Source organism: Diadema antillarum, unplaced genomic scaffold (assembly GCF_040938485.1).
Source record: "Diadema antillarum isolate AM-2024a unplaced genomic scaffold, OU_Dant_1.0 seq00000578_RagTag, whole genome shotgun sequence".
Taxonomy (NCBI): Eukaryota; Metazoa; Echinodermata; class Echinoidea; order Diadematoida; family Diadematidae; genus Diadema; species Diadema antillarum.
This window is the reverse complement of record NW_027271513.1, coordinates 507,322-532,012: the sequence shown is the minus strand read 5'-3', so window position 1 is coordinate 532,012 and position 24,691 is coordinate 507,322. Positions and strand designations below refer to the sequence as shown.

Genomic DNA, 24,691 nt, shown 5'->3' with positions numbered 1-24,691 from the left:
CAAGTGAGGACGGGCAAATAAACTGCCATTCGTGGTTTTAATTACCTCTGTTTTGAAGCACAAGGAAACGTCAATATGTAGTCAGAGGAAGAGTGGGCCATTATGAAGACAAAGCTCACTTTTGAAGCATATCTTAACCCTTTGTGCTCCAATTGGTACAGAAAACCCCATAGCATTGTACACACTGTCAAAAGTCTGTAGTACAGATAGGGTTAAGCAGGAAAACAGCTTAAGTCCTTAGAAGCAGAGCATCAATACAAACTTGTGTGCATTCGGGTCAAATCCTAGCACAGGGATTATCATCCACTGATATTTACCTCCGCCAAGGAGGTTATGTTTATGCCAGTGTTTGTTTGTTTGTTTGTTTGTTTGTTTGTTTGTTTGTTTGTTTGTTTGTCTTTGTGCAAAATAACTCAAAATGTTGTGAATGGATTTGGATGAAAGTTACAGGGAAAGCTGATAATGACATAATTAACAAATGATTCATTTATTGTAGTGATCAAGGAATTTTCATGAATTTTGAAGGATTTTCATCTTTTGGCGGATAGGGTCAATGAACTTGGGATTTCAAGCTGCACATAACTTAAGGTTTGCATACGCACACTAAAGTGCATGCTCTGATTAGGTTAGATGCAGCACAACTTGAAGCTGATGATGTTAACAAAAGGCTTTTATACTGGGAAACTGGGTGAATTTCAACATGCGTGTGTGGGTGGAAATCAGCTGCTTGGCGGAGGTCTGGCTCTTAGAATGCTTTTCCAGTTTTCAAAGAATTTTGTGAGTACCATGATGCTGTGGGTTTTGTTTTTAACTGAAAATTTTTGATTCATACGTCAAAAGGTTTCTTCCAATAGTAGGCCATTCTTTGGGACAGCAGCAAAAAAGATTACCTCACGAAACAGACAAAGAGAAGGTGATGAGGTTTCATACAGGTATCATGCTGTTTCCAAAACATCAATATGGGTTCCTTTCTTCTTTCCCGGGTCAGACCGCCACATCCCAGAGAAGAATCTCAGTCCCCGAAACAGAGAACAACTGGTCTCCACTTCTCGAGAACCTCACGAGGTTGACGGCGCCACTGTGGGCAGCAAAGTCTTGAAAGCTGCATTCATGGTAGTCCATTATCTTCAGCAGACGTTCTGCAAGGTGGGGATAAAGTTGAAAAGGGGACAAATACTTCATATTCTACTATTAAAGAGAAAAGCAAACCAACAAAGTCTTTGCATTTGAAGGCTGTGCGGCAAACTACAAAAGCCACATCAAACTTCTGCACTGATTTCAATTTCAATTCCAATTTCAATTTTTATCGTCCATTTTGAAATTCATTTCATTTTTAAGTCTTGAATTTCGCATGTTTTTAATTCTGGGGAATCAAGACATTTACCGGTAATAGTGGTACATATAACAAGCAAAAACATTTGTGAGCTTTTATTTATGAGCTAGCTTCTGGTTGCACGAAATGTGCAAATATTTCAACACCGCAAAAATTTCCACTTTTACAGTAGTAGGAATATTAGTAGATATTACTACTGATATGACACAATCATATTAATCATAATTATGCCTCATCTTAAACATAATAGTGCTGAACTTCTGGAACTGATTCTAAAAAGTGATGAAAGCAGACAGGTAGCAAATGGAGGTTTGTTGGGAGAAGGCAGACTGACCTTGAGTGGACAAAGCAATGAGATGACCCCTGGGGTTGAGGTCAAGGGAGGATGCCCAGTGGGTCAAAGCTGCTGTCCTTGTCACCTGAAACAATAGATAATGCCACAGAAAAAAAAATGAAACAACCACAGTCATAATTAATTCAGGGACTTCAGCTTTCTGTTGTCAAGGCACCATGATCAAATTCCAGTACTTTCTATGGTATAGTACTTGCATGGGGTGGGTAGAAGTGAGAGTGTATATTCAAAACCTGCCCTGCAGTCTTCCTTTAAGTGTCACCCAATATTTGAAGAAAACAAATATTTGTAAAATATGATATAATTTGCGAATATGAAAGAGACACAAGACATTGTTTAAGAAAGTTTGCCCCTTTCATGACAGCTGACGAGAAGAGTAGCCAGCCATAAACTAAACCAGCATCGGGCGAAAGTGTGAGTATGTAATCAAACACACTCGCTAATGCTCATTTCTGTCAGGCACACATTTTATGTTTGGCTTGACGTGCAGATATTTCACGGGAGCTACTGCCACAGGAGAAAATGCCATGGAACTGAATAGAACACAGAACGGATTAACATCAATGACAATACCACTATGTTTGTTTTCTCTTCAGGATAGGACTGCAATTCATCTACCACATCCCTCCCCCCCCCCCCCCCATCACCCCTCCTCTCCCCCTGTCTTTCACCCCTCCTGCTCCCCTTCACCACTCCCACTCCATCTTCCCTCACCTTCCTCTTTGCCGTGCTGTAGAACGTCAGCTGCTTCTGCATCCCGTATCCAGCGTACACTATGACGCTAGGGTCCGATGGGGAGAACCTGGCCTGGCTGGGGGGTAGCAACTGGTAGTGGTCCTGAGGGGTACAGAACAGAAAGTTTGAATCACAAAATGAATACATATGCATTATTATTATTATTATTATTATTATCATTATTATCATATTATCATTATCATTATCATTATTATTATTATTATTACTATTATTATTATTATTATTATTATTATCATCATCATCATCATCATCATTATCATCATCATCATTATTACTATTATTGTCATTTCCTCATTACTATCATTATTATTACCTATGATTCCTGACCAGTTGCTTACAAATACTGGTTGTGCTATTTCAGATGATCAAACAAGATTTTTTTTTTTTTTTTTCATTTTGGTTATCAGCTTCTGCAACCAAGCTACAAAAAGCAAAAGGAAGATAAAAACTCTGATCTCTTCTTTCTCTCTCCCTCTCTCACTCTACATCTCTCTCTTTCTCTCTTTCTTATATGGATTCCAGTCTTGCTTTGAGCAAAAGCTGCGCGCCATCACAAACACAAGAGAGAAATGAAACTCCCTGTGAAAAGACGAAGAAGGAAAAAAATAAAAAAATGGGTGCCTTACAGGATCCAAAACACGTCTCCAGGAATTACCAGGATGTGGAAATGGGATATTAGCTTCCCTGCCATAATTCTGGTCACTTTCAATTCTAAACTAAATACAAACATGTTACAGAAGACCAGAATAAAGTCCAGGCGAGAGAGAGAGAAAAAGGGGAAAAAAAGAGTTGTATATGCAGGAAACATGGCGCGACACTTACAGCACTTCCTTTCTCCACTGGCGTGCCATCTGGGGCATAGGCCGGAGCGGGAAAGGTCAACCAATCGGTCAGCTCGCAGAGATCCTTTGACCAATCAGCTGCCCACACACTGACTCGGCGGTCAGCGCTTACAGCTAGCCACTTGTGGGGGGCACGGATGCTCGTCTCAGAGAGTTCCTGTTGGGTTGGATGGAACAGTGTAGATGGTTACTCTCCGTATGTCTGTCATGCTCTCAGTGTATGTTGTACATATATTCTTTTTTCTTCCATATTTCTTTGCTCTTGTTTGCAAAAATAATTATTGACATTAAAAATATGATAATAAAGGAAAATGAAACCCAAATATATTTATCTGGATCAAGTGAATGCAGCAACATTAATAGAGTACAAGAAATGCACAACTTTTTGAACAGATTGTCCCAATTTGCTACTATTGCTGCATTCACTCAATGCACAAATGTACTTTTGGGGTTTCATGCCCCATTAAAGGGGCAATGTTGCTGAATTTAGAAAACTCAAGTGTGTGGTAAAATTTCAACAACATCAAAAATCAAAGCAGACTCTTCAACATTTCAAGGGACTCTTTTGTTCCCTCACTACCATATCAAGAGGCGTCACGACTTCAGATTTTTCATGCACCATTGTGATACCACATTTACACATCAGAAAGACTTTGGAACAAACTGCTTTCAAACAAAGTATCCCACCTATGAAAGTTTTGTTGGCTTTTTTTTTTTTTTTTGCTCAGATTTGGTGCATATGCTTACTTTCTTTTCACTTGTATCCGTGTTATTGTTTTCGCTCATTTTACTTTTTCTGAGTTCATCGAGCTCACTGGCAGATAAACGTGCCCAGCTCTCACCTGGCAGAGATTCAGTGAAAGTTTCTGGCTTGGATCTACTTCACATCCAATTACATAAACCACACCAGACAAAACCAAACATGCAAATACACTCAACAAAGACACACAAAAAAAATAATAAAACAGGAATAAACCAAAGTCAGATATGATCACTCAGGCAGTTGAGGCTTTGAATCCATGCCAACTAAGGCTTAAAACTGTCTTGTGGTAAGAGTAAATAACCCAACATGAAACTCTTCATCTGGGCTGCACTGCCAAGATACTGTAAGATTGGATGCAGGGCTGACTGAAATGTGATTCACGAGGTGTTGAAGATGGGATGTGATATCATGGGTGGGGCCACCAGAATAAGAGATTAGATGCAGAGGCTTCGGGCCAACAGAGTGCAAGATATCACACACAAAAAAGTATATGCCTCAGTGTCTGGTGTGAAATGTCAAAAGGTTACCATATCTACAGTTCTGTATCAATTGCTCCCCTCAAGTTCTGGCCTGTTTATTAGACCAACAAGACAATATAAGACTTTTCAACACCTGCAAAACCTACAATTATATATACACGTAGTACATGCATCTAACGGTTTCATTTCATTACAGTCAAAGTCAGTTCAGTGTTACCTAAGCATTATTTCTTACTGCCACAAGTGATTATGCCACAGAGGGCTCAGGAGCTCAGTGAGAACTGGAAGGTAACTTGCCATTCTCAGCCTCAAACATTTAGAAATATCAATGTGATATTTGATGCAGTGTACCAACTAAAAATTCACTGTTTTGTTGTATTATAACTATTTTTAAGCACTGTACCCTAGGTCACCAAAAAATGGGTGAAAGTTATCATGAGTGCTTTATGCAAAAAAAGAAAGTAGAGTTAGTAAACTTAAACACAATAATGAATGAATGCTATACATCAAATAAATCCTCGAATTTTGTCAATTTTTCCCTCTCTCTGATTACGATACCAAACGATAAATGTTAATGCCCTGTCGCTATTGTGGCAGTGAAGTGGTGATCTCCGGTGGGAATAGATTGTTTTTGCGGACACAGATTTTGCTGTTACTGTGTATAAACCACATCCCCTATATCAAGGGTCTTCCCGTGGACAAAGAAAGAGGTGTGGTTTGTCATTAAATTTGGTATTTGTGGTTTCACAACTCCCTCGATTCATATTGCCTTACTAGGAGTTTTCACACTGGAGCAAAATCTCCTGATAACTTTCTATGGAAACTTCATGGTGGACTTTGCTATGTTGAAGAGCAGCATTGTCCCTTAAAAGTAGGTTTGAGAATGATAAGAGTATAATAAACAAATTATGCACCATGCACTGAAAGCCTCTAGTTGAAATTGTGGATTCCAAGGTGGCAGGAATGTACTATTTTATGAGGGGCACAGCCCTGAAAAAATAGTGCAATTTCTGTCATTGAGAAATCTATAATTTCACTGGAGAATTGAAAGATTGAATGATATTTCTATTCTATATCCTCATACAGATCTTTTGAAAAATTACAAAATGATTACACTTTCAACAAGGAAAAGTAGAAATTACGCGGTGCGTAATATATGTCCCCGCCGGAAGTAGCATTTTGTAGCAAAATGTGCAATATAGGTAAAAAATCAAGGTCAAAGGTCAAAGAAGTCAAAGGTCAAAATTCTGTGTAAAAGTTTTGAAGCCCTCACCTAGTGCCATCACATAAAGCAAACGGAATCGAAATCGGGTTAGAAATGGCGAAGGAGTAGCATTTTATAGCCAATGTACAATACAGGTCAAAAATCAAGGTCAAAGGTCAAAGAAGTCAAAGGTCAAAATTCTGTGTAAAGTTTTGAAGCTCTCACCTAGTGCCATCACATAAAGCAAACGGAATCGAAATCGGGTTAGAAATGGCGAAGGAGTAGCATTTTGTAGCCAATGTACAATACAGGTCAAAAATCAAGGTCAAAGGTCAAAGAAGGCAAAGGTCAAAATTCTGTGTAGAAGTTTTGAAGCCCTCACCTAGTGCCATCACATAAAGCAAACGGAATCGAAATCGGGTTAGAAATGACGAAGGAGTAGCATTTTGTAGCAAAATGTACAATATAGGTCAAAAATCAAGGTCAAAGGTCAAAGAAGGCAAAGGTCAAAATTCTGTGTAGAAGTTTTGAAGCCCTCACCTAGTGCCATCACATAAAGCAAACGGAATCGAAATCGGGTTAGAAATGGCGAAGGAGTAGCATTTTGTAGCAAAATGTACAATATAGGACAAAAAATCAAGGTCAAAGGTCAAAGAAGGCAAAGGTCAAAATTCTGTGTAGAAGTTTTGAAGCCCTCACCTAGTGCCATCACATAAAGCAAACGGAATCGAAATCGGGTTAGAAATGGCGAAGGAGTAGCATTTTGTAGCAAAATGTACAATATAGGTCAAAAATCAAGGTCAAAGGTCAAAGAAGTCAAAGGTCAAAATTCTGTGTAGAAGTTTTGAAGCCCTCACCTAGTGCCATCATATAAAGCAAACGGAATCGAAATCGGGTTAGAAATGGCGAAGGAGTAGCATTTTGTAGCAAAATGTACAATATAGGTCAAAGGTCAAGGTCAAAGGTCACGACTGAAATTCTGTGAAGAAGTTTCAAAGCTCCCATGTAGTGCTATCATATAAAGCAAACAGAATCAAAATTGGCTCATAAATGACAGAGAAGTAGCAAATTGAAGATTTTGATCACACACGGACGCACACACGGACACACGGACGGACGGACGGACACACACGGACGGACGGACACATGGACACACACACGTACGGAGCCCGTTTCATAGTCCCCTGCTCGAACTCGTTCGGCGGGGACAATAAAACATCACTCTAATTCGGTTGTTTGTTTACATACGCATTGCAGCACACATATTGTGTGCAGTGGATGTGACACAATGGCCTATCGTGATACCAACAGTAATAGCATTTTACACACTGACATGCCATTGATGAATACGCCATGATTATGACACCATATTCATGGCATAGTGCACTATAGCATGAATAACAGTATGGCACATAATATTCCCAATCAGCATTTTGTCTTCAACATAACAATGTTGTCTTTGGTCACATCATACTATGTAGACGAATCAGTAAAAAGATTTCATTAATGAAGGATATTACTTAAATTATCTCAAGGTCCAAAATACATTCATCACTTGAAAAACACTGATTCAAGACAGATTGTATTGGATCTGTGTTGTTTTCCACTGCTACATCCTCTTTGTGTGAAAGAGGTATTGGGTTTGTTGACCCACAACAATGTTATCAAATGTGTGTATTGATATGATAGGCCAGAACGTGGCGTACGTGAGTAGGTCCCACACGACTCACTTGAGACTCCGGATGTGGCTTTCCCTATTACGTTTGAGAATGTTGTCCGTATTTCAATGCAGCATCATTATTTCAAATTGAATCACTTGTTAAGATGACAAAATCTGAGGCTTTAGTGTGTTCACAAGTCTTTGTGAAGGGATTTGCACCAAGTATGCTCTGTCACAAGGTTACATAGCCATCAAATGTTGAACAATTCTGTGTAATGCTGGAGGGCAAAGAACCACATAAAGACCTCTCGCATTGTGTGGCTACCAGCCAAAGTGGAACATTGTATTTTGAAGCGGGGTATGTAATGTATGCAAAAGGCCGCAGGCTGCCATCAGTGAATTGAATATCTGTCAACAACTTACTGTAAAACAAGAAATGTTCGCATGCATGCATTCAAATTTCACAAATTTTGGGAAAGCCATAATTTGTAACATTAAAATGCAAGCAAAAGTTCTTGTCTACACTTGATGCCCTGAATGCCAGCGGCAATTCACGAAAGTTTCATGCCATTAAAAAGGCCGTCAGCTCCAGTACGTGAAAATTTCGTACCATGAAAGTATCTTTCTTTACAGTAACTGGATAAACTTATCAGTACATGTATTTGGATTCAATATTTAGAACAATGTAATGGCTGGTCAGCGTGTGTATTCTGTAATTGTGCTTTAGAGACCATTTCGTTTCATACGCTCATTAGTAAGATCCTGTCCACACTCACCCAACACATAAATCATATGAATACACACGCATACACATCAATGTGCACATAAGTTGCTCCGTCACTGCATATGTGGTAAATATGACCAATGCCTGGAATAAACAAATGTATACATGTTTGCTTGAGGTCTTCAAGCAAATGTGCAAGCTGTTTCCCTAAATGCCTGCAAATCCAACCCTTTATAACACTCTTGATCTGAAACAAGCGATATATCTGTTATGTGAACCTCAGACATACACGTACTACACCAGAGATTGCGTTACAGAAAAGTAAAAGAGTCAAGAGCCATAATGCTAGTTATAAAACAGCAACTATTTCAGGGTAACCATGGCAACAAAACACAGAAAGTGAAACTCGCAAATGAAAGAGCAGGAAACGACTGGAAATCATTATTCAACTCTATGACTGCCACTTGATGAATTTCATTACCTAATACATCCTTTTTCCTCAAGTGGCATACCACACATTATGATCAATGACCTTGCCCAGATAAATCACTAAAAGCGAGCAAAACACTTTCCTTTTCTAAAAACTCACCGAGTAATTTTTGTTTCAACTGTAGAATGAGAAGAGTCACATGTACCATAGATCTGTAGTTGCTCTATTAACCCATTCCTTAGGGGAACCTGGTATACCAGGTTCCCAAAATGAAGACAAGAGTGTCTGCATTTGTGGCCTAAATTCATGTACATTTGTATTATGCTGACCAGAAAAATAACTTTGATTGAAAGATTAGAGTGTCTTCTTTTGATCTGTTCTATTTCTGTATCCAAACTGAATGTATTTTTGTCTAATTTACCTTTCCAAAGTAGTGGTGCCCTTGTGTGGTTATGAAACCCACATAAACATGTGCACAACCATCAAGACTGAGCTCACTAGATTTTGACTTTTGCTGACTCTTTTTGGTGCATTTATAGTATAAAACAGGGGAGTTTGCGAGCCCAGTGCACACTCTATTCATATCTATCGTCCAATAGACACTTCGTATTGTTCGATGGCACATGCAGCTGCCCGTGGAAAGGGGATACATGTACAGCTTGACCGCTTTTTACCTTTAACATACCAAGCTTTTTCATCACTATTGGGTAATCTGTATATCAAAACTTGACCTAAGTGTAAATTAGCAAGCCTACTCAGGTCGGGTGTAGCAATGGGGGAAATAAGCTCAAGTGGATACAAGCGCTATTTATACATCTGAAGTGGTCTGGTTTCATTTTAGACAACCTGCTAGTAAACAAATAGCTTTCGGATGAAACACTAAGGAACATCGAAACAAACTCTACAATCATGGTGTTCCAAGAAATGTGTCATACATTCTGTACATCCTGGTATGTGATAAAAAATTACCAAAATACCAAATAGACCAGCTTGAACAAATGAGTCAACATATTAGCCATCAATGGCACCTTACAGTAAAGTGCAAATAGGTAGTAAATCAATATGTCCATTTTCCAGTATTCATTTTAACCAATAACATTGTGCCTTCATCGATCTACCATGTTACGGTTATTGAAGAGCATTTTCCTTAATGTTCTTATTTTTGCATGCCATGTGCTTTCAAAGAAAAAGATGCAAGATGAGGATAGATCACAGCAACGCCCATCAAGATTTAGGGCTCGAACATTAGAAACATGCTGAAAGTTGTGTTGTTATTATCATTTTTTTAAACAAGAGTATGTTAATGCAGAGAGGTGGCGATGTGCTGAGATAGATTTTTTCATTAAATGCCACCCTCTGTACAAACGCATTCATAAGATTGCAACTGCAGATCTACATTTTAACATAATTTTGCATTTTAACACAATTTTGTCAAAATGTGGATCAGCAGTTGTGATCTTACATATCATTTGTTTGTTTGTTTGTTTGTTTGTTTTGTAAATAGAAAGAACTAATCTTTCCCATTCCCTACACCTTGGGCTTTCATTCTATAACCATAAATCTCACGTAACCATGGCAATGACCATCATTATATAACACACACAAAAAAAATAATGCTGATGATTCTGAAATTTATGATGATAATAATAATAATGATGAAAATAATTACTATCATCATAACAGTCATCATTATCATCAACATTGCCATCATAATCATAACTTTTCTCTTGTTACTATATCACTATTATTCATATTATTAATATCATTATTTGTAGTAGAATGGTATCACTGACACTAATTGTTATCTTTGATATGATGACTGATAATAATGACAGCAATAACTCATAATATTACATTTAATATTAGATAAAATAATAAGGAAGAGAACAGAAATCATCATTAATATTCTTTCGATCAATAATAATGGCATTTCACATTTGTTTAAACAGGATTATAATTCACATTTCAGGATATGGGCAAATTAGAGCAGTCCCTTTCCATTCACTTCAAGCGAATACTAAAAAAAAGCAGACAATACAAACTATTCTAAAATGGTGATATGGATCCTAATCAAATGATTGGCCGAGAGCAATCATGTGACCAGTCTTTCATTTTGCCTAACATGCCCAGCAGGAATAAGGTTTCCCAATGACTGGTGCTTATGACCGCTCAGAATATCATTGCTGAAATATGTGACTTTGTTCACATAGTTGTAGCATATATTTCTCTAATCACGCTCACTGACGTCACAATTGCATACATTAGCAGCGCATATTCAATCAGTTACAAGCATGCGCTCAGTCACTTTTTTACTGTAAACAATTCCCAAGTTTATGTTCAGTGTGTTTGTACCTTTTCCTCAGACTTCTTGGCTTTTGAGCAAGTTCTACATGTAGCTGACTGGTATTTACCCATAAAGATAAATGAAAAATATGTCATAGAAACATCTTATAAAACAAATAATGCACAGGTTTAAGTTTATGATGTTAGTGGAGATGTAGCGCACTCTCGTATATTCACAATGTCGTGCAACATGCATTCGGCAGCGCATCGTGCTTGTTACACCATTGTAAATACCCTTGAGTGCGCTGCCATCTCCACTAATGCCCTTCTCACCTGTGCATTATTTGAATACCAACACTATGCTACCTATATACTGTATACGCCATATATTTAGCGAGTCTAAATTTTCACGAATTGGGACTTCTCGACGATTTTGCGAGTGGTTAAATTCGTGATCGTGGAGTACTGTACTGAACGGAGAAATGTGTACGTGTGCGTCACATTCATATCGGGATCAGAGTCATTATTTTCGTGTGACTTTAATATCGCGAATAGCACCTGACTCGAAAAATTCGCGAAAATAAAAACCTCGCGAAATATTTGATGTATGCAGTAAACAAGGAGCCACTGTAGCTATTTACCTGTTGAAAGAAAACTTCTGATAGAAGGGCAATATTGTAGGTATTAAATCTTTATTGCGCTTTGTTCACTGATTGGCACACACGCTGGAGTGCTTTCTTTGCTAATTGGCATGGACTCTGGAGTGTTTTCTCAGCCAATTGCCATACATGTAGATGTCTTGGAACTGATTGTCAATGAAAAGAGATTACCATATACTCCTAATTCCTATTGTGTTACCATGGCCTTCCTGCTGGACTGAGGCACATTGTTACACCTGAGTGAGCTTAGCTAATCTTCAACTAGGTCCAGTTTGCATGGATTACTGGATGCTGATGAAGAAGTTTAGCCAGTTAACTTGAACGCCGGGGCACATTAAAGGCATAATTTACCATTTGCAGATGAAACAAAAACCTAGCATTAGTGCTTCAAAATAGTTCTAAAATGTGAGTTAGGGATAGAAACATCCAATGTAAAAATTTGAACCAGTATAATCGATGTTAAGTGTATGTATTGTTAAATATACTAAATGTGAACAATAGATATAATGAAAATGTTTCCAGACTAAACCTGTCTACAGTTATGGTTTAATGAGAAAAATAGTGATATCTCCTTATATTCTAGGCTTTATTTCAAAAAAATTATGAGGTAGGATGTTTAGCGATACAACTGACCTACACATATGCATCAAAAGTGATATCTTGAAAATTTTTTAAATCACTGCTCCCAAAGGTAAACAGTACCTTTAAGGGTTAAACTACTGTACAAAAAAAAAAAAAAGAAAAAGAGAGAGAAAGACAAATCAAACTGAATATCTATGATTTCAGCAAGCATGTTGTTGTTTCTATGCTGGATGGAAATAAACTTGAACTTGAATATGTTTGTATAAACCCACTGAGGATGAGTCCACGAGTATACTCAGGCAAGCATCTATGGGAAATGCGTGTTGTAGCAAAATCAAACCGTCCTCAACGGGTTAAAGACAGCTATGAAAGTAGATGCATGCTCACCACGTCTGGGCTGACCCGAATGTCTGTGATCGGCGCCCCCTTGTGGTCCTGTATGACACGCATGGTCATCCCCGTTGTGGGGTTGCTAACGGCAATCAGCCCCTTCCGTGATCCAGAGAGTATCACATGTCCTGTAATAACAACCACACGAGATGTCACTCTATCATTGTTTATTCTTTTTTATGAAATAAATTCATGGAGTGATTTCTAATAACAACTGGATCTTATATTTCACTTCTGTGCCAAAATGAAATCAGAAGCATTCTCTAAAATGTTTGCTTTTTATTCAAGATAAACAAAACGTACAAGGAGATACAAGCTGGTTAATGTTCATAGAGAGCATAGTGATTGCATTACTCTTCTTGCACTTGTTAACAACAGACTATCACAGAATGACTACAAATCTATGGAATTTCCCCTTCTCTAATGTGAACACCACTAATTCATACTTTTGAACAAAATACCTTCATGTAATATTTCACATTTCATACAATATTTCATTCGAAGAGGACATTAGGTAGTGAAACAGGTGATGTCAGTTTTAAATTCCATCATTAATGAATTTGAAATAAAAATGCAAATCATTTTCTTTGAAGACTTTTGCAACATTCACAGGATATGAAATCTCTTCATTCTATTGATTAATTAATACAGAATTGTTCCTATGGATTTATAAGTAGTCACTACATTCGACCCTGTCAAGCATATTACATTAAACCATGACAAAGAATTGAACAAGGTGATTATGCAAACTACATAATTGTTATTATAGCTCACAAGGATTTACTTCTTCTTAAACCCCTTCAAAATTGATTTGTTATTGCAGGCTATAGGTAACCATTTTCCATCAATTTGACCAAAAAAAAAACAAAACAGTCTCACCATTCACGGAGAAAGCGATGGCCGTCACTGGATGTGCATGGGGCTGCATCTTCATCGTCATCTCGCACTGCGACATGTCGAAGAGACGGACCGTTCCGTCGCTGTACCCTGCCGCGATCGGAGATGACGCTGCGGTGCCCAGCTGCGCAAGGCTTGGCTGCTCAGGTCCAAATGCTATGCAGTTGCAACTCTGTGGGAAAAATACAGACAACTTATATATATAGAGGACACCATGGCCAAAACAACAAGAAGAAGCATGGTAAGGTACAATTGCCAACATCACTTTCATCAGAGCTTCAACTGGGTCCTGGCAGCTAAAAAGTGAGTAAAGAAAGAAATTAGATGATCATTTCTCATGTGGAAAAATAAACAAACAATCAAACAAACAAACAAACAAGAAACCCAGGGGTCTAGCACTCACCTGAGTATCACAAGTTCATCTTCCATGCATTCTTGCAGACTATTAAGACTATTATCTTAGAACATACAGAACTTGGGAAGCAGCTTTGAGGGCCTCCAGGGGGCATGGTGTTCATTTGTATATTCTATCACACTGGCAAAAATATCTGCCAAGTATGTGGAAAGTTTGACCATGCATTTTCAAGAAGAGGATCAAATGTAAAAACTGGCCTTCAATTTGTTTCTGACCCCAATGGGGCCACCCCATATCTACAATAAATAAGTTTGAAAACATATTGTTTTTCATTAATGTATTTACTCAGAGTATCTCTGGTTTACAAGATTTTTTTAAACTCTTTATTTTTTTGCTGAGATTCTCTAATTTGGTGGTTCGGGGGGGGGGGGGGGGGGGGGGGGGGGGGGGTAATGAGTCCACTTGTACAATGAGTCTGTCACCCTAGTGATAGTGCCTGCAAAAGTTTGGTGAAAAATCTGACCACGTACTTTCAAGAAATAGACGAAAATGAGAAAAATTAGGCCCAATTTGGCATTGTCATATTCATATTCACTACTATCATCATTACACCTTTATTACTATCATTATTGCTATTACTTGTTTTTGTCACTATTATCACTATTATCTAAATGTAATAGCAGGTGTCCATCTGCTTCTTGTGGCACACTTCAACACATTTCCCAACTCACCTGGTCAAGAACCTGAAACTGTATGGTGCGCTCCATGTCAGCCAAGGAGTAGATGTTTAGACTGCCGTCACGGCAACAGGTAGCAAATAGGTCGCCGGCGTCAAACGCGATGTCATTTACCTGAATGGTATCCAAGATATCACAGAAAATGATTACGGTGATATATACTATTTATAGAAATCAAATGATAACTAGAAATGTCGCTACAGCGACTGGTTATACCCCCGCCAAACAACATTTCATAAGCTTTGGTCAAAACAACATTTCATAAGCTTTGGTCAAAAAACTGAGGAAGTAGTTAAATCAGCAAGATCTTTCCTTGATCTTCTGCCATTAATATGCCGTTACCATGGCAACGTACTTTCGGGTACTGTCGAAAAATGCGTCTTGCACATCTACAACCAAAGGCACACATCTGTACCAAGTTTCATGGAAATTGGGCAAAAACTGAGGAAGTAGTTTGCAACACAAAATTTTCCATCATTTTGGCTCATAATATGTGAGCTGTTACCATGGCAACATACTTTTTGTCACTGTCAAGAAATGTGTCATGCTGACCTATATCCTAAGACAAACATTCAATATGAATTCCATGAGAATTGGAAGAACACTGATGAAGCAGTTTTGCCATGAAGCATTTTGCCCTATATTTTACCAATAACATGCCGTTACCATGGCAATGCACTTTTTGCCACTGCGGAAATATGTCTTGCACATTAACATATTCAGATGAACATCTGTACCTAATTTCATAAAAATTGATCAAAAACTGTGGGAGGAGTTCGCAACGCAAGATTTGTACCCATTTTTGCCCATAATATGCCGTTACCATGGCAACGTACTTTTGGGTACTGTCAAAAAATACGTCTTGCACATCTACAACCCAAGGCACACATCTGTGCCAAGTTTTATGGGAATCGGTTGAAAACTGAGGAAGTAGTTTGCGACGCAAGATTTGCAATGGACCGACCGCCCGACCGACCGTCCGCTGATTCCTATATACCCCCTTCAAACTTCGTTTGGCGGGGGTATAAATAGTGAATGGTATCCAAGATATCACAGAATACGATTATGGTGATATATACTATTTATAGAAATCAAATGATAAATAGTGTTCTGTTTGTATATATGATTCATTTCGATTCCACTGACAACACACTGCCACTGGGAGACATTTTGATTGCGTGAAGGAAACTCTCCTGATGCTGTTATAGAGAACCCAAGTAATGATGTCACAGTCTTTTGTTAAAGCTTAGTTCTGGTTCCACACAAAATACCAGTACCCTAGCACAAGGCTTAGGGCAGTGGGTTGGAACCACATACGAGCATGGTTAGCAACCATATTGTTCACAGATATTTGGGCTACGCGAGGTTGTTTAGAACCAGTTTCCATGGCGATGGATGGCTATGACATCACATTCCGGTACTCTATTCCTTTTCGTTTTCTGAGCTCATGTGACAAGAATGTGCTGTGAGAAAAGTAAATGACCATTGTTAGGATTTAGATAAAAAAGAGTGGTTACATACGAGAGGAGAATCATTATTGCAATGATGATGAGAGTGATGATCATAATTTGTTAGAAGAGTGATCAGACCACGCACATGGTACCTAAGAACCCATGATATGAATGTGAATTATCGAGAGGAGAAGCAGCCTAATCCTTTGTACCATGTCAATCAAAACCTGCCTGTTTAGCACAAGCTATGAAATTTGTCTCACCACACTGTAGCTACGCATTAACTCCCAGTATGAGCTATTGATACGTGTGTGGCGAATGGTATAATCAGTGGAAGTTGTTGGAAAGTCACGTAAGCTCCACCTCCCAAATCATGTTTTAAATGGTCATGCCATACACACATGAATCCTAATCATGATTTGAGTGAGTTCACTTCACTACAATACATCTCTGGAGTGGAATTTGAATTTGTGATTCTAATATGAATCATCATTCTAGTTTAGTCACACATGTTCTGCACACTCGTTATTTGTTTGATTTTTGTTTTTCTTACAATTATCTGTCAAATGACACATTTTCTTTACAGAGTAACCCCCCACCCCCCCCCCCCCCCCCCCCCCCCCCACAGAAATATCAGCATAAAATGTGAGTTGACGTAAAACTGATCACCACTCTGCATGCACTTACCACTGAAGTGTGGGATGACACCAGTCTCACTGATGTCCTGTCCACCCAGTTGACGTACCACAACGTCCCCTCCACAGTGGCCACCACCCCTACGTCCATGGTGTGGTCAAACTGGGCTGAGGTTATTGCACCATCCAGGGTCATTTCATCCTCCATGGTCAGACCATTGCCCGCGCCACTAGTGGTAAAACCAGTGTAGCAGAATTAGCAAGATTCTTAGGTTCCATCAAGAGTGAATACCAAGTATTAACAAGCAACAGAGTTTAATCGAGGATGTCTTTGCTAGTTTAAGCCCACTTTGTTTTTCTCATATTTTCTCTGTTGATTTTCATTTCATTTTTCTTCATATTTTGTTGTTGTTTTCCTGGCAAGGCTACTACGATACAATCGGAAGCCCTTTCTGCCTGCACTCTAGTCAAAATCTGAGATGAGTATCAAACTGTTGACTTTCAGATCAGACCAGCAAAAGGTTCAAACACAGCCTGCGATACACTTTCAAATCACTAATACCAAGTCAGAGAGACTCAATTATGATAGTGAGACATTGAATACAGGATATCTATGAGACGTTGCATCTAGGCACTAATCTTTGATACACTTTTTTGTTTTTACATTTGCTTAATCTATATATATATATATATATATATATGTAAATCTCATTATTTTTTTTTAACGAAGACACTGGCCCTTACAACTTTTATTTCCTAACTGATGTACAATAAAGTTATCAAATGATTTACAAATTGGCCTTCATTGACACAAATAAACACCGATTGTCAGTCAGTTGTAAATCAAACCCGACAAAAGAATCATCAATATTTTTTTTTTTAAGATATTGAAAGGTCGCATTTATCATTATCAATGTCACAGACACAGAAAAAACTACAACAACAAATTGTAATCCCATCTTAACACACATTCTCCCCACAGACAAACCAACCCCCTTTGAGATTAATGCCCCACTACTTCTGTCCACTATGCTGTAATGGACATCAACGATATTATGAAAGTATTGGACTTTTTTTCTCTATCTCTTTACCTGCTGCTGTATCCAGCGGTCAGTCTCAGCTCCCCCATCCCATGGACTGACCAGAGGCGCAGCTGACTTGAGGCCCCTCCAGTGATCAGCCGGCTGCTGCCAAACTTGCTGACGATGACCACTTGTGTCGATAAAAATCAAAGACGAAGTTTCATTTACCGGTATGTAAATGCTGGATATACAAAAGAGCTGTGATTGCCATAACAGGCATCATAAGAATAAAAATAACTATCAAAATCAATTTTTATGCTTATACAAAACCTTGTTGATGAAAAATGGTCCAAATACAAAAAACATTGTTGACGAAAGATGGTCCTAATACAAGCTTATTCATGCAGCACACAGCAATATTTCATTCACATCAGTTAAGTAGTTGCATATCTAGTCAACCACTTTTATTTCTTCTTTAAGGAAATACTGTCCAAAGTGAATCTTTCACAATTACAGTCATATGTCTTTCAAGAAGAGCAATAGCATAAAAACACTTGAGTCTTTTGAAACAAGAGATGTGAGCCTAATCTTCAACAAGAAGATCTGCCTAGCGATTCAATCCTGGTCTATCCCATCTCACTGTTTAATGAGATACCAAGTATGGTCACATCTTGCTTGCAAAATCCACACTAGAGTACTACTTCTACAGCCTAGAGCTGATGGTAAGATGTTCTAGCACTGATAAGCTAGCTAAAAAGCTCATCATGAAATTTTGGATGAGGCCTTTGTGGTATATTACAGGGAAAATACTTCACTTATTCCACAATTCAACCTTTTTGATGGTTTGTCTACACTACAGATCAGCACGTCTGCTGATGCCCTTTCTTTTGCTAATCACAACACACATCCAGAAATAAACTGCCAGGATATTATAAAATAGGCAATGCATTAAACTCATTGTACGACCACACCAAAACCTTTGTGTGGGACTGTTGCCATTTTACATATGTAAACGGCCTTATCTAACTTGCCTCAAGACAGTTCAAAATTCTTCTTTGTTCTTGTTTTTGTGCTTGCATAAAATGAAAACTGTACAAGGATTAAAAAAAACCAAGTACGGCAAATAACAGACAAATACATGGGTGCCCTGTGAGGCAATAACACAGGGATGACACTTCATATCATAATAATAACAATAGTTCCACTTAATAATGCGTCAAATCCATCAAATGAAATGCTTGAGGTGCACTTGAAGATGAAAAGATAAGGATAAGATGAAAAAGATAAGACAAAGAAAGATCATATTTCGTTGGATTGCCCTCACATCACTCCTCACTCACCTATCTCTCCCGTGTCAGCGTCCCAGTGTAGGAAGCAGGAGTTGTGCCGTGTGTCCCAGGCCGACAGAACCCCCGTGGTGCTGCCCACATACAGCACGCTATCACCCCCATAAGCTAGGGTGGTAAAGGCAACGTCTCCAAGAATCTACAGTTGGGAAGAAACACAAAAGCACAAACCAATCAATCAATGAATTATCATCATAATCAAGTTTACACTAAACTGATCAATATCATTTCATCATTACCATTACTATCATTGTCTTCATAATCAATTTTATTTGTAGTACAGTGTAGTAGCAGCAGTAGCAATTTTAGAGCTACTACATTGTTTTATCATTATCATCATCAACAATATCATTATTACCATCCTTATCACTATTGCTCCTGTTATCATGATATGGCAGTGATTACAGCATCATTATTGCGACTGCTTTGACTGTTCTTACAATCATTATAGTCATTACGAGTATTAATGTAGTCAGTGGTAATGACCAGCCTTCAAACTATTAGAGAGATAGATAGATAGATAGATAGATAGATAAATAGATAGATAGATAGATAGATAGATAGATAGATAGATAGACAGATATATAGATGGACAGATGAATAGATGGATAGATGGATAGATAGATAGAAAGAGAGATAGATAGAGTGAGAGAGACATACCATGCTCCTCTGATCCATCAGGTCCTGGGGAACGGCCGCCTCGTGGACATTGAGGGCGACCTTCCCCTGGCTCTCGTCCAGCAGCCAGAACAGCATGGTGCCCGCTTCTCCCACCGTCGCAAACTCGTTGGCGGTGTAGGGGTCCCACAGCAGCTGGTGCACCGGCAGCGCCGTCCTCGACGCCGCCAACAGGACATAGTCCTGGGTGCTCCATACCACCACACTGCAGTCCCGGAAGTCACCTGATTTTGAAAAATATGTTTAATGAAAAAAACAATAGTTCAATATGGTTCTTAACATCAATCAGCACACGATGAGGATCACCAATTCAAAAGTTTCTGGGAATTTACTATAAACCAGTTCCAAAATAGCCCAGAGGAAGCTAAGGCTTGCTGGGCAAGCCCAACGACATCCTGAGCTAGCATTGCATTCAGTTTTATTATGAGAACCACTACATGGGATAGCTAGGTGGGGAGGGCCATAACAAACATTATGCAGATACATTTGGGGCAGAACCTGGACTTTAGGGGTCCATTTCATGAAAGTCTTATGAGAGATTTTTTGCTCATAAAATACACTTGTGAGAAACTTCATGAAATGGACCCTGGACATGCAGGACACAGCGAGTATAATGGAGAACAGAGAGTCCTGGAGGGACGAGGATCTCAGGAATACTACCTGACACCAGTCAAGTAAGTCAAGTTCACTGAACTTTATGGTTTTGTTTTGTTTGTTTTGTAGGTTAGTTTACGTTTGTTTGTTTGTTTATGTCTGATATTTAAAACACCATTTCATTTTACCATCGAAGCCTACACTTCTGAATGCTCTAGACTGTTGTACGGTACATACTTTTGCTTTAGAGTGTAGGAATTGTGTGGAATACTTCATCTTTACATGGCACAACCTCCGAGTCTGGCAAATGAAACATGAAAATCATTCTTCTATCAAACTTTCCCCCTACTTCCAGGCTTGTCAAGGTCATCATACACAGCAGAGCGATGTGGAGTGGAAAAATGAGATGTATTTCATATCCTGCTATATAGCCAACAGTTCATACGTTATCATCTGGTTTTGAGGAAATAAATTACAAAGACAAATCCGGCAGGACTTCATTCCCACTCACCTGAGAGGAGTGTAAAACACATCTATTCATCGATGAGATATTAGAGTAAGATGTTGGAGCATAATAAAACTGAAAGTGAAATTGATGCATATTTATCGTGAATGCATCCACACAGTCATTTTCACTGGCAACGTACACCTTACCCTATGTACCTGGTAATTGGAAGGAATATTCCTCATGGCATCAACATTTTATTCACATCATCCTGTTCCTGTCAAGAGACACAGCTCATGGTAAAAAACAAAATTTCAGACAATTATGGGCAAGATCTCTGCTTTATTTCTAAACTCCAATGACAGACAATCATCAGTTTCTCCGCAAGGACAGGTAAGTCTAATCTTTCAGTACACCAAAAGCCAAGGTACAGATTTTTTTTTAAATTAAACATTGTCTTGGAGGAAAGAAGAAGCCTGAGAACATACCAACTGACACAAGGAACCTGTCGTCCCGCGAGAACTCCATCGCCACGATGCCGTGCTCGTGGTAGGACAGTGTCTTGAGGCAGATACCCCCCTGCAGGTCCCACAGGCAGATCTGGCTGGAGGCGAGGCCGCTGGACCCAGAGGCCGAGGCCAGGACCTGGGCATCGTGCTGCAGGGCCAGGGTGGAGATCTCCTCCACATGACCTATGACCCAAGCCGGGAAAAGGAGGGTGGGGGACAACAATGATAGAATTTAGATTCCCATCATCTGCATTTTAGGCACTGTTGCCATGGTCTCAATGTAACCAATGGTCATTATTTGAGAAAAAAAAAAATGATGCAGGATTTGCTATTTATATTGGCAAGGTACAACATTAGCAGTAGCCCAGCAGCCCGGGGCCCCTTAAAATTGATGTTGAGCTATCAGATTTTTAAAATGGCTACATATTGGGGGCCAATCAGGCAACTAAGATTCATAATGACATGTTGCGTTTGCTTTATTTTGGGCCATCAAAATTTCAGATTTAAAGGGTGTGTACAGTTCTGGTTGAAATACGGATTTAGCTTTTAACATTTTGTGAGATATTCAGAAACCACTCTATGAGATGTCAAAGAGCATACAATTCTAAGGGGAATCAAAAGTTTTTTTGACGAAAATCAGTTTTGAAATGACTGAGATATTCAAAAACAAGGTGAAACAAAGAGATCCTAATAAAAGGTGTGGCCTGTCGCCTTTTATTATTATCACTTTTTTTGGATATCTCAGCATTTGAAAACCAATTTTCATCAAATAAACATTGAATCCTTCTTAAAATTACATGCTCTTTCATATTTCATAAGAGGTGTCTCATTATCTCACTTAGGAATGTTATAAACCTGAATCGCCACCTCAACCAGTACTGTACAGTCCCTTTAAAGGTTATAGTGGCCTGCACGGGCCATCAGAGAAAAAAGTTAGTGTCAAGCTCTGACATAAGGATGCATGTTTTACCACTGGTGGTAGTAGTAGTTGTAATGATTGTAGTACTAGTGGTAATGGTAATGATCACAATGATGACAATCATCAAAATGCTCACAGTATTAAGTGATGATCAAAAATTTATCTAATCAATATCTACAGCTATTATTCATTCATAACATTAACTACCATAATTATCATCAGTAGCATTTGTAGTAGCATAAGTGTGCGTAGCAATGATATAGATGCTAATGACCTTGATTACAGTATCAGTAACTGATCACTGTTGTCTGTCTCTATATGGAAACTGATTACTCTAGGTCAAAATTAATATACCTCACAACTGTTGTGAATAGATATGAAACCAAAAACATAAAGTTCACAGGAAGTTTAATGACCACTTAATAATCCAAACTTGAGACTTACTTTACAGATCCCATCTGCATTTAAACCACAGACTGTGGAGCAGTTTTGCACAGAGCTGCTTCTGTGAGGTCAGACTTAAACAACAATTGCACATGTATTTCAGTGCCGTCATGGAATATCAAAATCTTAAAGGTAAAACGCAGTTCTCAGAAGGTATCAAAATTCATCTTCAACACCTTGAAATTTGCTTGTAATGTACAAATAATGTATCTAAAGGTTTTACCAAGAAAATTGTCTGGCTGATGCAATTTGCCAGGACATAGAGTTGTTTTCGAGTATTTTAAGATCACGGGTGTAAAATGATTTTGGTCATAGTACACAACTTTTATTTCTGAAGAGCCCTGTACTCCACAATCGCAAATTCAACCACTCGTGAAATCTAAGCATCGTCAGGAAGTCCCTATTCACACACACAAAAATTAGACTCGCTAAATATATGACGTATATAGTAGTACGTGGAGAACTGAACACATGAATGAAAACGAGAGCCTTAGACGGGGGAGAGATTAGCAGTATCTTCCTCTTACCCAGGAGATGAGTCTGGCTACTGGTATCCAGGTCCTCTAAGACGAGGATGGAGCCACAGGTGTAGGCAAAGAGACCGGAGTCTGGGTGCCAGATCACGTTGCCCCGCCCGTTGCCGTTGTAGCCCAGAACCCGCTTCAGCCTCAGGCCCGCCTGGTCAGCTGGAGCTATGTACCGCCGCTGGATGCATCAGAGAGAATTGGAAAAGCAGATACGACTTTGTGAGCAACATTCATACGCATGGATACCTACAGCAGGATTCGACACTAACTTTTTCTATCTCGCGGCCAGTTCGAGCCACAGAAATCCATAGATTTGAATTTTTGGTGGTCAAAAAAACATATATAGTGGTCTGAAATAATAGCAAAAGTACAAATTTATTTTGAATCTTAGTTGCCCTATTGGACCACCAAAATATAAATTTGATGGCCTGACACATATTTTTAGTGGCCCCGGGCAACTAGGTCACGACTAATGATGAGCCCTGCCTATGGTAGATCTTAAATGCAAGCATGTTATGCCTCTGTATTCAGTGCCAGGTTTTTGTTTCCTCTTAATAGTGGCTTAGATCATGTCCCAGCAGAGGGGTTAGTTACTACATTTTATTGGCCTTTTTTTTTCCCAGCATCAAAGTCCTTTCAAAACTGTGTACACCTGGGTATTAATAACATCCCCATTAAGAACTTTCTGTATGTTTCACTTTCGTACACCGAGAGGGTTGTGCACATCAATGTCATGATCCTAGGAATTAACAATTTCTTGTTTTGTCCTGTGACCTCTGAAGTGATCTTTGCTTTCTGAATATCTTGAAAGACTTTCTGCAGTCACAAAACATCAGTACAATTTCTATAGCTTCTCCTGTACACTACCTGCAAATGACAGCATTTCTCCTCCCAAAATACGGTATAATTGCATTCTTACTAAAATTATAACACACACACACACACACACACACACACACACACACACTTATCAAACAAAGAAATAATCAATCCTTTATGTGTCCTGAACACCAATTGGCACTGAAAACCCTATAGCATTGTACACACTATTCAAAGTTCCTGGCACTGAAAGGGGTAACAGCCAAGTGTTCAGTACAGAAGTACCTGTGCAAGTTTAGACGAGTTTGGCCGAGCGACAAAATGGCTGCGGCAGCGGGGTCTGTCGTGGGAAGGCCTCTGCTGCTGAGGGCGGGGTCCAGAACCCCTAGCAGCCCCCAACGAGGGGGCCCCGGTTTGGTCTTCCTCTCTTCCGGTCCCACCTGGGCGAGATGCTTCCGGGCTTGGTCTCCGGTGGGTCTGCGTCCGCTGGCTTCGGCCTAGAGTCTCTGGAATCGCGTCTGCTCCCTTCATGTGGGAGGAAATGATGTTGATGATAATGATATTAATAAAAACAACAGCAACAATAATCATAATGATGATGATGATGATAATGATGATGATGATGATTACTACTACTACTACTACTACTACTACTATTTTATAATAGTGGTAATAATAATAATAGTAATAACAATAATAATAATGATAATAATAATAATAACAATGATAGTAATACTACTACTAATACTACTACTACTACTACTACTACTACTACTACTACTACTACTACTACTACTACTAATAATAATAATAATAATAATAATAATAATGATAACACAAAAATGTATTTTTTTTG

At 38.9% G+C, this 24,691-nt stretch overlaps 1 protein-coding gene across 1 annotated transcript in view; it reads right to left on the bottom strand.

Annotated features, from left to right (window-relative positions):
• Positions 1–898: 898 nt before the first annotated feature.
• Positions 899–24,691, bottom strand: part of LOC139735442 (WD repeat-containing protein 90-like) — a 61,917-nt gene continuing 38,124 nt past the window's right edge. Inside the window, exons 26-39 of the mRNA XM_071646194.1 lie at positions 24,121–24,360; positions 23,017–23,194; positions 21,106–21,309; positions 19,561–19,802; positions 18,895–19,039; positions 17,624–17,744; positions 16,585–16,762; positions 14,441–14,560; positions 13,337–13,526; positions 12,455–12,585; positions 3,264–3,440; positions 2,400–2,522; positions 1,668–1,752; positions 899–1,139 (exon numbers count right to left, since the gene is read on the bottom strand). Coding sequence (XP_071502295.1) covers positions 985–1,139; positions 1,668–1,752; positions 2,400–2,522; positions 3,264–3,440; positions 12,455–12,585; positions 13,337–13,526; positions 14,441–14,560; positions 16,585–16,762; positions 17,624–17,744; positions 18,895–19,039; positions 19,561–19,802; positions 21,106–21,309; positions 23,017–23,194; positions 24,121–24,360 — 2,289 coding nt within the window. The 3' untranslated portion in view covers positions 899–984. The remainder of the gene's footprint in view (positions 1,140–1,667; positions 1,753–2,399; positions 2,523–3,263; positions 3,441–12,454; positions 12,586–13,336; positions 13,527–14,440; positions 14,561–16,584; positions 16,763–17,623; positions 17,745–18,894; positions 19,040–19,560; positions 19,803–21,105; positions 21,310–23,016; positions 23,195–24,120; positions 24,361–24,691) is intronic.